Source organism: Lemur catta, chromosome 14 (genome assembly GCF_020740605.2).
Source record: "Lemur catta isolate mLemCat1 chromosome 14, mLemCat1.pri, whole genome shotgun sequence".
Classification (NCBI taxonomy): Eukaryota; Metazoa; Chordata; class Mammalia; order Primates; family Lemuridae; genus Lemur; species Lemur catta.
Genome location: NC_059141.1, coordinates 52,728,092 through 52,742,522, shown reverse-complemented (window position 1 = coordinate 52,742,522; position 14,431 = coordinate 52,728,092). Strand labels below are relative to the sequence as shown.

Here is a 14,431-nt window from a genome sequence, read left to right as displayed (position 1 = left end):
GAGCCCAGACCATCTGGCTCCAGCACGGAACGACCCCACTGACCCAGCACTGACCGAGGACCCAGGGGATGCACACTCTCTCCCCAACCTGGCTTTGACACCTCCAGGGTGCAGCTGTTTTGGCCCTCATCCTTGCATCCTTCCCTGGTCTGGAAACGCCAGCATGGCATGAGGGGCAGGACAGGCTGACCTGAGACTCGAGCAGAGTGTTAGACACAGCCTGAGGAGGAAGGCACACCTGGAATCCAGTGAAGCTCCTCAGGATCAGGGTAGCTGGCTCCAAAGCTGGCCCACAGGCCATATCCTCGTCCTCCCCCAGCCAGGGCTGGACACTCTGCACCTTCTGCAAGGTGTACAACCACCCGATGAACCTGCCCGACCAGCCCAGGTGTGCAGGCTTGGAGGAGGTTGCTAGCTCACAGGTGATGCAAGTCAGTCTGGAGGCCTCTGGGCTGCCAGCCCTCACCAGGCCCTCATCACCTGTCCCTAGGACAAAAGTGCCCTGAAGGGAGCCCCATGTCTTATGCTCTTAGCAAGCAACAGCAGCCACCACTGCCACCACCACTGACAAGATCCAAATCCATTCCTAAGAAGAAAGTAATTCAGCCATCTGGGGAGAGAGTGCCTCGCCCAAATTTCCCAGAAAGAGGGACTAATCCATGATGTTTTTACACTGAACCCTATCAGTATGGCCACCTACTAACTCACCTAACCCTCAGAAATCCCTGGTGGGGACAGAAGAGCTCACAGTGGCCATCTACTTTGTGGATGTGATCCGGGCAGCTAACTCACCCCAGGGACCCCACACGTATCTTCCCAGGAGACCAAGATGTACAAAGGGCACGTCTTCCGGCCCTCTGTGCCATGCTTACCATCCCCTCCCAGGGGAGATCCTTGTTTGCCAACTGCTCACACGAACCAAGTGTCCCCATGACAAAAGCTGTGGGCTTGGGCCTCCCAGGAGGCCAGGGAGGAAAGGGAGTGTGACACTGTGCGTGACAGGCCAGACCACGGTAGGAGGCAGGGGCCTCGAGCTATCAGCTCAGCGTTCCTCAGTCTCTTTAGATGGTGGGGCCCCCACCAGCTGAATCTAGTACCCGCTGAAATGTGCGCTACCGTCACACACCACACGATGACGTTCTGGTCAATGACTGACTGCATATGTGACAGTGGTCCCATAAGATCATAATGGAGCTAAAAAATTCCCATCACCTACCGACGTCTTGATGATCCTGACCCCACAAAAGCCTAGGCTAATGTGTGTGTTTGTGTCTTAGTTTTTTAAAAAGTTTTAAAAGTACAAAAAAAAAATTTTTTTCAATAGGAAGTCTTATAGAACAAGGATATAAAGAAATAAAATATTTTTGTATAGCTGTACAGTGTGTGTGTTTTAAGCTAAGTATTACAGGAGCCAAAAAGGTTTAAAAAAATTTGTAAGTTTATAAAGTTAAAAAGTTACAGTCAGCTAAGGTTATTATTGAAGAAAGAAAAATAGTTTTTATAAATTTAGTGCAGCCTAAGGGTACAGTACTTTAAAGTCCACAGCAGTGTTCAATAATGTCCTCGACCTAGACCTCACATTCACCCACCACTCACTCCCTCCCTCACCCAGAGCAGCTTCCAGTCCTACAAGCTCCAGTCATAAGTGCCCTAAAGAGGTGGATCATTTTCTATCTTTTATACCGCATTTTCACTGTACCTGTTCTACGTTTAGAGATGTTTAAATACATAAATATTTGCCATTCTGTTACAGCTGCATTACTGTGTATTCATTTTAGTAACATGCCGGACAGGTCTGTAGGCTAAGGAGCAATAGGCTACACTGCGGTGAGGAACCCACAGCCCTAAGGCCACACATGGCCTTCTAGGTCCTTAAGTGTGGCCTTCTGACTGAACCCAAATTTTACAGAACAAATCCTTTTATTTTTATTAATACATTTTTGTTCGTCTTTTATATTTTCATTTTACTTTTAAAATGAATGTATTTAAAATACCAAAGAATAAAATAAGTTTCAACAAAATAATCCTCCCAGATTGACTACCACAATTACAAGCCATAAAAGCTAAATTGATGGCTGCTATACTCATGATTTAGTTTTAACTTCCCCCGCCTGACTGGCGCCAGGACTGCAGGAGGCTGGTTGGTGAGAGTTTACGGGGGTGGAGTACACGAGTCTGTTATCAGCCTCTGACAACAGTGCACTGTGTTTCTGCATGAAGTAGAATTTGCGAATAGTTGCACAGCCCAACAGCATTTTTTAATTCTGTCTGCTTAACAGCCCAGCATGTCAAAGAAGACCAAGAGAACAATGAAGGAAGGCAACAGATTTTTTAATGAGGATTGAGAATTGCAATATTGTCTTGTTTCTGCAGCCCACAGTCATCAGAGCAGTGAGCCACCTCACCTACAGCCCAGGACAGCCAGAGCCGTCCAGGAAGAACCCCGTCCTTGCTCTGTACCAGTGCTTCTTAAAGCACCCAAGCTTCACTAGAGAACTTGGTAGAAATGCACTTTTTCAGCTCCCACCCAGATCCACTGAATCAGGAACTCTGGGGGTCAACCTCAGCAGCACGCAGTGTCTCAATCAGCCCTCCAAGTGATTCCGACGCCTGACAAAGCTTGAGGACTCTGCCAAAGCAGACTTGCGTCTGCTGGCCAGAGTGGGCTTTTCTTGCCTTGTTTTCTTGGCTACCCAGCAGCCACTGCATCTAAAGGAAGCCCCCATTGATTAAATGCAGTAGCGGCCCCCTGCCCCTAACTATGAAGGCCTAAGGAGGACAGCCCCCTTAGTGAGTGGGTAAATGACTCCAGCTTGGCTCCTTCCTGACTTTGAAAGGTTAGATCCCAACACAGCAGGCCCAGGGCCCAGATCTCCAGCCAGATAAACTCCTTGTTCTCGAACCCTTGACTTAAGGTCTGCTTTTCAGAAACCCAAGACGAACATCAACGGCCAGTTGCTTCCCAGCTGCCCCCGCGTCCAGAGCACCATCCCTGGAAAGCCCAACTCAAGAGTGCCACCTCCTCCAGGAAGCTTCTCTGATTCCCCTCATCAGAACTACCTGCTCTTTCCCTTGAGCTATTTCTTTCTATTCTACACAGGGCAGAACCGCCAGCTGCTTACCTGTCCCACTGAAGGCCTCACCGTGATCCCTGCATGCACTGAACACATGCTCCAAGAGGGGGTGGTGTTCCCACATGTCCAATCAATTGAGAGAAAAAAGGCTTTCCAAAGGGCTGCCCCTGACCCAAAAGCTTGGGCCAGGGAAGGAGGGGTCAGAGTTCTCAGGGAGTCAGTGGGGAGCCCTGGCATCCATGGTGACTCACTGCACCTTCCCCTATCAACCAGAAGGAGTACTTTCAAGGAATCTTCCCTGGGATAGAAGGGAAGCCCTCCAGCTCTTTCTCCTGCCAACAAGCCGGGAGACTTCTCCATTTAATAAGAAATCTCCTGCTTTAATTTGCATGGAATTTAAGGCTTGCTGTATAAATGCTGCCCAAGAATGTCTCTTCTCCTCCTTAAAACCTCCCCAGTTATCCAAGATGAGAAATAAAAGGCCAGTTAGGGGAAACCAAGTCAGGAGGAATACAGAGGAACAAATGTTGACTGCCGGAAAGGAGCGAGCACTCCCCAGCAGACCCAATGGGCAGGGTCGGGGCCGGGCACAGTAGTGGGCACAGGGTCCAGGGGGCCTCAGAAAAGCCACTCACGCTTAGCTGATGAATACTGCCGAAAAGGCATGTGACAACTTGGTAGTGGGGCCAAGCTGGAGATCGGAAGTGGGACAGACCATGTGAGGACCTCCCGCTGTCACTCGGGGGCGGGGGGCCTCCTGGACACTAGCTATCACCAAGGCTTCACCTACCGATTGTCTCCCCTGCAGAACATAACTTGCCATTCTTTCCCCAACTGTTTCTCTTTAGGGAGATGTAAGTGGGAAAGTGAAGATGACGTTTTTATTATAAGCTCCTTGCTCTTGCCTTTCTTTAGGTTCATGGAGAAAGACCAAACATGCAAAAGTGGACAGTCCCCATCCAACTTCACCAGTGCCCCTCCTGCCAGGGTGGTGTGTGCCTGCAAAGGGCTCTGCCTCTCGTCAGGTGAGATGAGCCAGCAGGAATTCTCCAGCAGGCGCCAGAGTGGTCCCGTAGCCAACCCCACTGGTCAGTCCACCCCTAGGGACTAGCGTGAGCCCATCAGACATTCCAGTTCCCTTGCCAGGGATGAGGTCAGGCCAGCCCATCTCAAGCCTGGAGGGCCCTACCCCACCCACCCTCAGGGTTCTGATGCGGCAGGTGTGGGGTCAGCCTCAAGAACCTGCATCTCTACTGAGCACCCACGTGGTCCAGGGACCCAGCTTTGTGAGCTGCTGGTTTCAGCACAAATAAGCAACTCATCTGTTGTCGATGAGAGGCGTCCATGCCGAGGGGCTCTGGAACAGGTTTCTTTGCTCCTAAGGAGACACTGGAAAAGCCCACCCTCTGCGTCCACTAGCCACAGGTGGCTGCAGAGCACTTGGAACGTGGTTAACGTGACTGAGAAACTAGAAATTTCAATTTCATTTTAATTCATGTATATTTAAATAGCCACCTGTGGCTAGTGGCTCCCTTCCCTGGACACTGCAGCCCTGGACACCCTCAGGTGTGGATGTGATGGCCGGAACTGCCGCTACAGGTGCCCGCCATGCGCCTGGGGGAAGACACCACACGGGGAGGGCAGAGCCACATCCCGACGTTCCCGGCCGACCCCAACACTGTTATGCAGGTAATATGTTTCCTCACTGGTTAGGGCAGTGTGAGGAGGTGCTCCCTGTTGCTTGCACACAAAGGGCAACATCAACCGTGAGCAGAAGAGCAGGAGAAGCACAACTCAGTTCCTCGTGAACTTCAGAGGACTTGACCAGAAGGGCTGCACCCAGTTCCTTCAGCATTAAAGATCTGGGCACAGACACGACAGGCCCTGTCTGCCACAGGACACGCACCAGCGCATTGCTCTCTGCCTGCCTGTGGCTCCCAAGAAGAATCTGGAAACACTGTTGACACCTCCATCGCAAGGGCTGAACCGGGCAGAACCGACTGGTGGGTCATGGCCATGATGATTCTTCCACAATATGCAGAGGTCCAGCTGCACAAAACAGATCTTCCTACTCATGCTGAAGTGCCACCACTAGCGATACTTGCTGTCGGCTAAGCAACACCTCTCTCTAGAATCCCTTTAGGAATGCACGTGTTCTTGGGAAGGGTAACACTTTAAGCCTTAAAACATCAACATGAATGTGTCTGTCAGTACCTGCTGGATCATGAGAAAGGGGAGGGGCGAGACAGGGAAGGGGTACGCCCAGAGCTTACCCAGTTCATGATATTACAAAAGCCTCACCACCTTCCCCTCTCCTGATCCCAGCTGCTCCACACGATACGCTTCCTGAAGGGCCAGCCCGTGTTCAAAATCCCAACAACCCATCACTCAATTACTATGCCTCACGGCAGGGAAAACAGGCAGAGAGCGAAGCAATGAGACTGTTCCAAGCTCTGAATCGTGGTCCCAGAAGAGTCCTCCCTGAACCCCAGACAGGCTGAATTGTGTTGTGATGGGCTGAACCGTGGCCCTCCAAAAGACGTTGAAGTCCCAATCCAGTAAACACGAATGTTACCTTATTTGGACATAGGGTCTTTACAGATGGCCAAGTTAAGATGAAGTCATGCTGGAACAAGGTGGGCCCGTAAGCCAATATGACCAGTGTCGTTTTTAAAAGGGGAAGTTTAGAGACAGACACACACAGGAGAACAGCATGTGAACATGAAAGCAGAGATCAGCGTGATGCGTCTATAAGCCAAAGAGTGCCCGAGATTGCCAGCAAAACACAAAGCTAGGGAAGGGCCTGGAATAGACCCTTCCCAAGTGCCTTCAGAGAACATGGCCTTGCTGACACTTTGACCTTAGACTTCTGACCTCCAGAACCGTGAGACAATACATTTCTGGTGTGTAAGCCACCTAGTCTGTGGTATTTTGTCACAGCAGCCCTAGAAAACTAATACAGAACTCCTCCATGGGCAGCTGTCTTCCTCTCATTGACCCTGTTGTAATTACTAATTTAACTCACTCCCCACAGACCCCTAGATCCGCGCGTGCAGGCCCACATCTGCCTAACTCACCACTACATCCCAAGCCTACCTCCGACACACTGCAGGTGTTCAGGAAGTGAACAGACCTATGAAAGGCCTGTCCCTGGCTAGCTCTAGGATCTCAGGCATGAGACTTCCCTTCCTGGAATGTCAGGTTCCCCACCTCTTGGCTGGGTGTGGGGGCTCACGCCTGTAATCCTAGCACTTTGGGAGGCCAGCAGTTCGAGACCAGCTGTGCAACATAACAAGACCCCATCTCTACAAGAGAATTTTTTAACAATTAGCTGGGAACGGCAGCAACCACCTGTGGTCCTAGCTACTTGGGAGGCTGAGGCAGGAGGATCACCTGAGCCCAAAAGTTGAAGGCTGCAATGAGCTATGATTGCATGACTGCACTCCAGCCTGGGCAGCAAAGCAAGAGCTTACCTCAAATAAAAAAAAAAAAAAAAAAGAAAGAAAGAAAAATCCCAATTTCCCCATGTCTCTACAGGGGAAAAACAAAATAATTGGAGATGACCTCTGCAAGCCCTTCTAGCTCAAAAACCCCAGGACTAACCATTGAAGGTGTCCATCCATCATGGTCAGGTCAGGACATCAGAAACCTTCTAGAAGTGTTTTACAGAAAGGATGTAACACGGGGAAGGGTCGCAGAGGTGTGGCAAGGCTGAGAGATTATTATGACCTTCCTGCTCATCCTCAGTGAACTGACAGCAGGGCTAGCCTCCCTTTACGGGCCTCCTGGAACCCATGTTCAGAAAAACACATCCAATTCAACGTGGACTGGCAATTCCTGTCCGCAAGGCAACACACTGCCCAGTCCCGAAAGGGGTCAGTCTCCTGGGGAGCAGTCGCTGAAGTACTGCAAGGCCTCCGGGGTGTGGGAGGTGGTGGTGGAGACAGCAGGGTCACTGGAAACCCCTATGCCCTGACAAGGTAAAGGAATGGCAAAACACGTGCCTTCCCAGCACACCAGAGCCAGACCTCTGCTGATGAGAGAAAATGTGAATGGAATCAACAGAAGGCGACCTGGCAGTAGCCTGACAACTCCCCGTCCCACGAGCCCTCGGCTGCCCCCACTCACATCCAGCCCCCGGCCCGGAAGGCGGTACTCACCCACGCTGCTGAGGGAGCTGCTGCTCTCGGAGTCGGAGGGCATGGTGGACAGGACGCTGTAGGTGGAGCCTGCGAACAGAAGGGGAGACTACGTTACTAACTCCGAGGGCACACTCGTCTGCACCCCAAAGCCACTGTCAAACCGGCTGACGGCCAGACAATGCCAGGCCGTGAGAGCCAATACTGCACCAGAGACTAGAAATCCCCAGCAAGGGGCCCCGCCGAGGAGCTGTGCTGGGCAGGACCTGGCCCCTGCGTTTCTGCCCAGCCTCTGCCCCACTCACGGACCCCTCCCGCGCTGGAGCCTGATGGCAGGCAGAGGGACACCTGGGGAAAGGCGTGGCAAGGGAGCCACACGCCCCAGGTTAGATGGGGTGTGGGGATTTCCTACAGATTTTTATCAACAGGCTTCTGGCTGCCATACAGAGGGTAACAGAGCATAAATTAAACACCACCTGAACTATTTGTTCTTTTCCCGACTGTTCTACTCCTGTGTTGTAACCATAGTTAACCTCCATCCTTAATAATTTAGTCAGGGTCTGCCCCCTTATTAAAAGTTGCTCATAAAATTATGAGCAATTATACTGTCAGCAAAGCTGACGAGTAGCACGTGCTTTGGGGTTCTTTTTTTTTTTTTTTGGTCCACACTTAATGTTAATTCCCGGTTGTGACATACCACCATCACAGTTTGGTTTGAATTCAAATATTTTCAAAACCAGATGTTACCTGCCTGGTATCAGGAAAACCCCTGGATCAGGAACCCTAATTTCTGAACCTAGCTCTGCCTAGCTATGCGTCGCTGGGTTGAGCTGAGCAAGTCTCTTCAGTTTTCTGGAACTCTGTTTCCTGGTTTGTAAAGTGAAGCTGTTCAACCAGCTGGTTTGTAAGGTCCCTTCCCCTGTACCATTCCAGCAATTGCGTTTCCACCGATGAACAGACAGAAGGTGTGCTTTGCTTATCAAGACTACAGGTGACACAAAATTAAAAGGGAAGGCAATCTGACTCAGAGGCTAATTTGAGAGTCGGAAAAAGCACAGCATACAGAGGTGGCAGGTCGAATGAAACAAGAGAATGGCAGGAATAGTGTTTTGTTCTCGGACCAAAAAGAATTATACAATGAAGTGTATGTACTAGGCCGAGTGGGTGAGCTGGAGACAGGATTTCTGCAAGAAAGGCTTTGCACAAAACTTTGGGCTCTGGTGTCAGGAAGTGGCCAAGAACTCATGAGCTCCTGGGCTCCAGAACCAGAAATGTGGGTGCCAAATGTAAGGGGTTCTCTTCCGTCTCAACTCTTGCCTCGCCACCCCACACCCACCCTCAGAAGGGAAAGAGGAGAGAGGAAGAGATGGCGGTAAACAGGGAAGGGGAGGGAGGCTGGCTGGGGGACAGGAGAGAGCCCAGGGGAGAGGGGAGACTTTGCTGGGGTGAGGACCACATGTGGAGGGCAGAGAGGCAGCCAGCCTTGGTACAAAGGCACGCAGGCGAGCTAGCGGTCGTGCCTGCCAGAAAAAGGGATAAAGGGGGAGAGAAAAAAGAAAAAACAAGCAAAAAGGGACTTTGGTGATGGTAAGAACTAGGACAGTGGCCAGCAACGACTGGTGGCCTCGTTGTCACATTTCCTGAGATGCTGAAGAACCTGAGGGTGCTGAGCATGGGTTGAAGAGGATGACCGGGGAGCGGGTCGGTGCCCTGTCCTTCAGTAGGACTGTCAGAAGGGATTATCTTGGTGACCCACGGCCTCCAGAGGCAGAACTGGGAGCCGAGGGTGGATGCTGCAGAAAACGGCGGCTCTAAACAGGTCAGGCCGGCCACAGTCAGCACTGCTGCCGTCTGCAGAGCCTGGGGGCTGGGGAGGCCTGGCACTCTCTGGCACAGGCGTCACAGGGGAAGTCTGCACACTGGAAGGGAGATGGAACCCGAAAACCCCATGCAGCCCTGAAATTCTATGATCCTACTGAAAAATGAATGAGCCATATTTCGCCTCCTGTATTTCAAGTTCAATCCCTACTATTAGTTTTGCTGCTCATTCAACATCTCTGCATTTTTGTCTCAACAAAACAATGAGCATCATGAATTTCTCAAATCATCTCTCTTCTCGTATCACTGATGTTAAGTGCTGCTTCGAGATCTATGCAATCAAGTCAAATGCAACTCAGGCAATCCATGGCTATCTTCAAAGAACAAGAACCCAACACAATGCCTATTTTCTAAACTCAATTGCCTTTTTTAAAAATTATTTTTTCTCTTTATGGGGGCAAGGAAGACTAGCCAGCTGGTATGCCGGCGGATTGTTTTTGAAAGACGCCTACTTGGAAAGCAGGCACGAATAAAGCCTCCCACACTCGCACCTTCAGAAATCTCTGTGCTTGATCCAACCTGGCTTACGACGCCGGCGGGCCGCGCAGCCGACGCTTCCTCCTTGCTGCTGGCATCGGCGGTGCCCCATCTTCCAGTAAACCACCCCTTCTCTTCAAATCGTCTCTCTCCTCCCCCGTGGCGAGTTTCCACTGTTAATTAAGCTTGGCAGACACCCTTTTCTCTCTCCGCCCGTCTCCCTCCCTGGCTGGGGGAGGCCACGGCCAACCAACACATGCTGCTCCCCTTCCCTGTCCCCCAAGTCCTGACTGGGCCTGACCCGGGGTGGCATGACATCTTTATCTGCATCTCTGGGCATCACCCCCACCCCAGTGAGCTGGCAGGGCTCCTAGGAGCTTGTCAGGGGGAGTGATTACAATTGGACTGGACCCAGTTCCTACAATGTTCCCAGAGCCTTGGACGTCATTAAGGGGGGAAAAAAGGCCCAAAGACGACACTGTCTCAGTCATGCTTTGTCTGTGCGGCTATTGTTGTCTTAACGGGTCCTGTGTGGTCACGACTGTCAGGAAAAGGCAAAAGGAGTCACTCTCCCTCAAAGTCACACGGCGTCCTTTCAAAGTCAGTGGCTTCCGTGGGGCCGAGGCGTCGGATGTCATCTATCTCTGGGGTTTCACAATCAAATTCGGATGCCACCAGGAGTCCCATCTCAACCGAGCACACTGCCATGCCCCGTACAGCCCCTCACTGTCCGCCACAGCCCAGTCCAGGAGCGGGGAATGATTTCCCCAGCTTGCCCAGAAGGCACTTCCACCCCACCTGCCCCGAACCTACAGCAGCTCAAAGAGCTGAGCTGGGCCACCGTGCAGGGAGACGCCCTGTCCCCCTAACAGAGGGGCCCAAGCTAAGAAGGCCTGCAGAATCAGCCCGGCTCCCACACACACACACACTCTCTCTCTCTCTCTCTCTCTCTCTCTCTCTCTCTCTCTCTCACTCGAGCTACCCAAGTGTAGGCCAGTGCAGAGGTGCTGAGAGGACCCGGCGACGGACGATGTGGAAACACTTCCAGAAAAGGGGAGCTTGAAGCCAGGGTTAAATGGGTGTAGGGGCCAGAGGCTGGTATGAGGGGGTTTTTTCTGTCTAAGTACTTACAGGGGACCTGGTCAAAGTGCAGGCTGCCATTCAGCAGACATGGGAGGGGCCTGAGACTCTGCATTTCCAACAAGCCCCCGGGACATGTGGTCCAGACCCTGCAGGACCTGGAGTCCGCAGGTGGGATGCAGAGCAGGTGGGATGCAGAGCAGGTGGGATGCAAATGCAAGCTGGAGCAGAAGCCCCAGGAAAGGTGGAAGGAAGGCTCTGGGAGAGGGCCAGCCTGGTGGCCCTTTGGGACTGGCCCGGGCAACAGGCATTGTCTGTGTCCTTTCCTAGAGCCCAGCCCCTGCTAATTCTGTTTACTCTGACTCAGCGCCACTGGGTCACGGAGACCACTTCAAAAGAACTTCCAGTAAAACCACCCGAGCAATAATGGAACACCCCAGCCCTCCCAGGCCCCCTCCTGCAGCCCACGGGGGCCCAGGAGATGGGAGCGAGTCCCCTGACACACCCCTTCCATTCACCTGGAGCTCGTAAAGGCCCTGGTGACTCACGCTTCCTCCCTGCGAAACCCTTGAGCCAGCCCTGAACCAGCACGCAGAGTCCTCCCTGTCCTCCAGAGGGGACAGTGGGAGGAAAGGCTGAGAGCTGACCTGAGTCAGCTGGGGTCACGGAGAGGCTAGTGCCCCCCACCATGCCAAGATCAGCAGGGGAGGGGGAGGGAGAGGAAAGCGGCTATGCCCTGGCTGCAGGGTCCCTAAGACAGAGCAGGAGGTGCTGCCCGGGCCCCAGGAGGACAGTCACCTCCAGGGTACCTGTCCCATCCTGCTACCCTCCTCCAGCACATGCCTGAGGAAGCACAGCCGACTGCATGATGACCGAGGGCATCCGTCATGTGCCCTGAGCCCAGCACAGCACTGGGCAAGGCTTGGCAGAAATAAGGCAAGCCAGGGGCCCAGGAGGCAGAGAGACCACTCATCACTGTGAGGCTCTGGAAAAGTACCTTCCCCTCTCTGAGGCTGGGGCCAAGGGAAACAGTGGTGATTACAACACAGACACCCAGGCCCACCTGCCTGGGGTCAACTCCCAACCCTGCTCCGTACCAACTGTGTGCCCGCAGGTAAGTTACTCAGTCTCTCTGTGCTTCCACGTGCTTATCTGTAAAATGGGACGACAGGAGTGCTTACCTCATAGAGCTATCTGAGGATCAACTGAGTCAATGCAGGTTGAGTATCCCTAATCCACAAACCTGAAATCCAAAATGCTCCAAAATCCAGAACTTTTAGAGCACCAACATGATGATGCCCCAAGTGGAAAATTCCACATCTGACCTCACGTGATAACTTGAAGTCCAAATACAGGCACACAACACAGTTTATTCAGTGTCCCCGAGAGAAAAATAAAATTACCTTTAGGCTATGGGTGTAAGGTGCATGTGAAACATAAATTTCACATTTTAGGCTTGGGTCCCACCCCCAAGATATCTCATTATGCATACGCAAATATTCCAAAATCCAAAATAATTTGAAATCCAGAAACACTCTGGTCCCAAGCATTTCAGATAAAGAATACTCCACCTGTGCATGAAAGAGCACCTGGCACTCTAAGTGTAGCTGCTGTTATTGTGGTCAGCCCAGCCCTGCACTGGTTTCTTCCAACCCTGACAGTCCCGATTCCCTGATGACCTAAACTGAAAGCTGCACTAGAGTGACGAGGTCACACAGCACGATGGCAAACTGCTGGATGGTATGGTGCTCTCTACTGATAATAACAGCTAATGGGTACTGAGCACTACAAGTGCTGGGACTGTGCTAAGCACTTTGCATGTATCGTCTCAGTTAATCTCCATAACAACCCAGAGGTGGTCATTAGGCCCACTTTACATAGGAAGAAAGGAAGGGTTAGGAAAATTAAGTATTAATTTGCATAAGGACCTGGTAGAGCTACTAAGGTGCAAACAAGACACAAACTGAGGCAGTCTACCCAAGGCCTGTGCTCTCAATCCCTACACACCATACTGCCGCCGGCTCCAACGGTGGATGGAGGAGCAGTGAAGGGAAGACTTCGTGGAGGAAGGCAGCTGGCCCTGCAGGATGGTGGCTTTGGGTAAGCACATGAGAAGCCAGATCACCTTGAAGAAGACAACAGGAAGAAGTCATCTCCCTGTGCAAGTGAGAAGTCTCAGGAGCAGGGCTGGCTTCCACCAAGGGCCCCCCAGCCAAGATCCCCTGGGACTGGGCTCATCTCTCCAACCAAGAGGACATGCAGCAGGCACTGGGCTGAGCCAGGCATGGGGACTAAAGTGGGAAGAAAGACAGGGAGAGGAACTTGGGCTTCATGGCCCCCATCCCAAACCCATGCCCATGCCGGGTACAAAGCCAGGTCCCAGGGTGTGAGCCAACCCTCGTTTGAGAGCCACTCGATTCCATGAGCTGCAGAGATGAGGAAGGAGGTGAGAGAGTGAAAGCTGCTGTGTGGGAGTCACCTCTTGCAGAGCCCACCTTCTCTGCTTTGAGGACCTGCTGGGAGGCTTGGGCGGCAGAGGGGTGAGCGAAGCCCCTTTGGCTGCTACGAAGCCCTCTTGCAGAACTACGTTCAGGGCGGGACTCAGCCTCCGTCCCTTTAAAAGCATCGCTCTAGGCTGTGGACACTGAAACCCAACCTTGGAGGCTGACAAGCCCCAGCATTTCAGGGAGCTGTGGGGCAACCGCGGCCTTGGGATGGAGCAGCCACAGACGTTGGCTTGTTGACCAGGGAAGTCCTCCTTCATGTGCCCTGCTCGCCTCCTCACGGTGGGAAAGACCCGTTTTCCCAACATGTACAGGGTGGCTGGTGTCTGCTGTTATCTTTGGGTCGGGCAGAGATTTACCCCTAGTGTGCATAACGCACTCAAAAGTATCAGGTTTGTAAGTTAAGACTTAATCTTCACTTTTCCCAACTGAGATAATGCTACAGTGAACAAGCATCACCAATGCGCTAAAATATCACAGCAACGATGCTTATTTCCCCCCTATTCAGGTCGTCATGAGGACCGCTAGTCCATCTTTAAAAAGTGAAGGGGGGGTCACTGCCCCGGCAGTTGGAGAGCTAAATGCAGGGGGGTGAGGGGGGTGGCCAGAGGATGACAAAGATCCCTGCCGGGCTCTGTGCCCATTCCCATTGGACTCTTGTGATCATTTATAAAATAATGACATGAACATGAGAAAACTCAGATGACAATTTTGCCATCTGCGATTCCCCTCCCTCCCCCACCCAAAATGCCCCAAGGCAAAAATAAGGAAAGGGAAAGTAAACAATGCATGCACACCTAGAGTTAATCAGTGCCGTTAAAGACGCTCTCTCCCTGACCACTAGACTGGGACTTTTCTGGTGTTGTTATTGTTTAACTGGCACATGAAGAAGGGAAGATGGAAGTCTGGGAATTTCCAGACGTGAGGCGTCTGCAGTGAGAACGCTGCTTCCCTCATCAGCGGAGCAAAGGCTCCCAGAGGCTTCGGGATGAGCACAAAGTGAGTCTGACGAAAGCCACGCTCTGTCCTGCCTCCCTTTTAGAGCTGCTGAGCTTCTGCTACAGGGGTAGGAGTAGGGAGGGAGGCAGAGCGGTGGCGGGGGTGGGGGGGAGCCTGGGGCCACCAACCCAGTGCCGGGTGGGCACATTTCTCAGTTCTGGCTTTCCATCACCAAAAACACACTCCACTCCCTCTGTCACTCCTGGTGGGGCTGGCAGACAGTTTTGCACCTAGAAGGCACAGAAGGAGGCCTGCAGCAGGGTCTGGGGGCTCATAAGGA

General features: G+C 52.3%; 1 protein-coding gene across 3 annotated transcripts in view; it reads right to left on the bottom strand.

Annotated features, from left to right (window-relative positions):
- The window catches only part of DLG5 (discs large MAGUK scaffold protein 5), a 110,053-nt gene that overhangs the window by 58,829 nt on the left and 36,793 nt on the right, over positions 1-14,431 (bottom strand). For 2 of the 3 annotated variants that reach the window (XM_045568293.1, XM_045568294.1), the window contains exon 2: positions 7,235-7,303. In XM_045568293.1, coding sequence (XP_045424249.1) covers positions 7,235-7,303 — 69 coding nt within the window. Of the gene's footprint in view, positions 1-7,234; positions 7,304-7,423; positions 7,462-14,431 lie in introns of those variants that run through there. The other variant, XM_045568295.1, reaches the window with a different exon arrangement.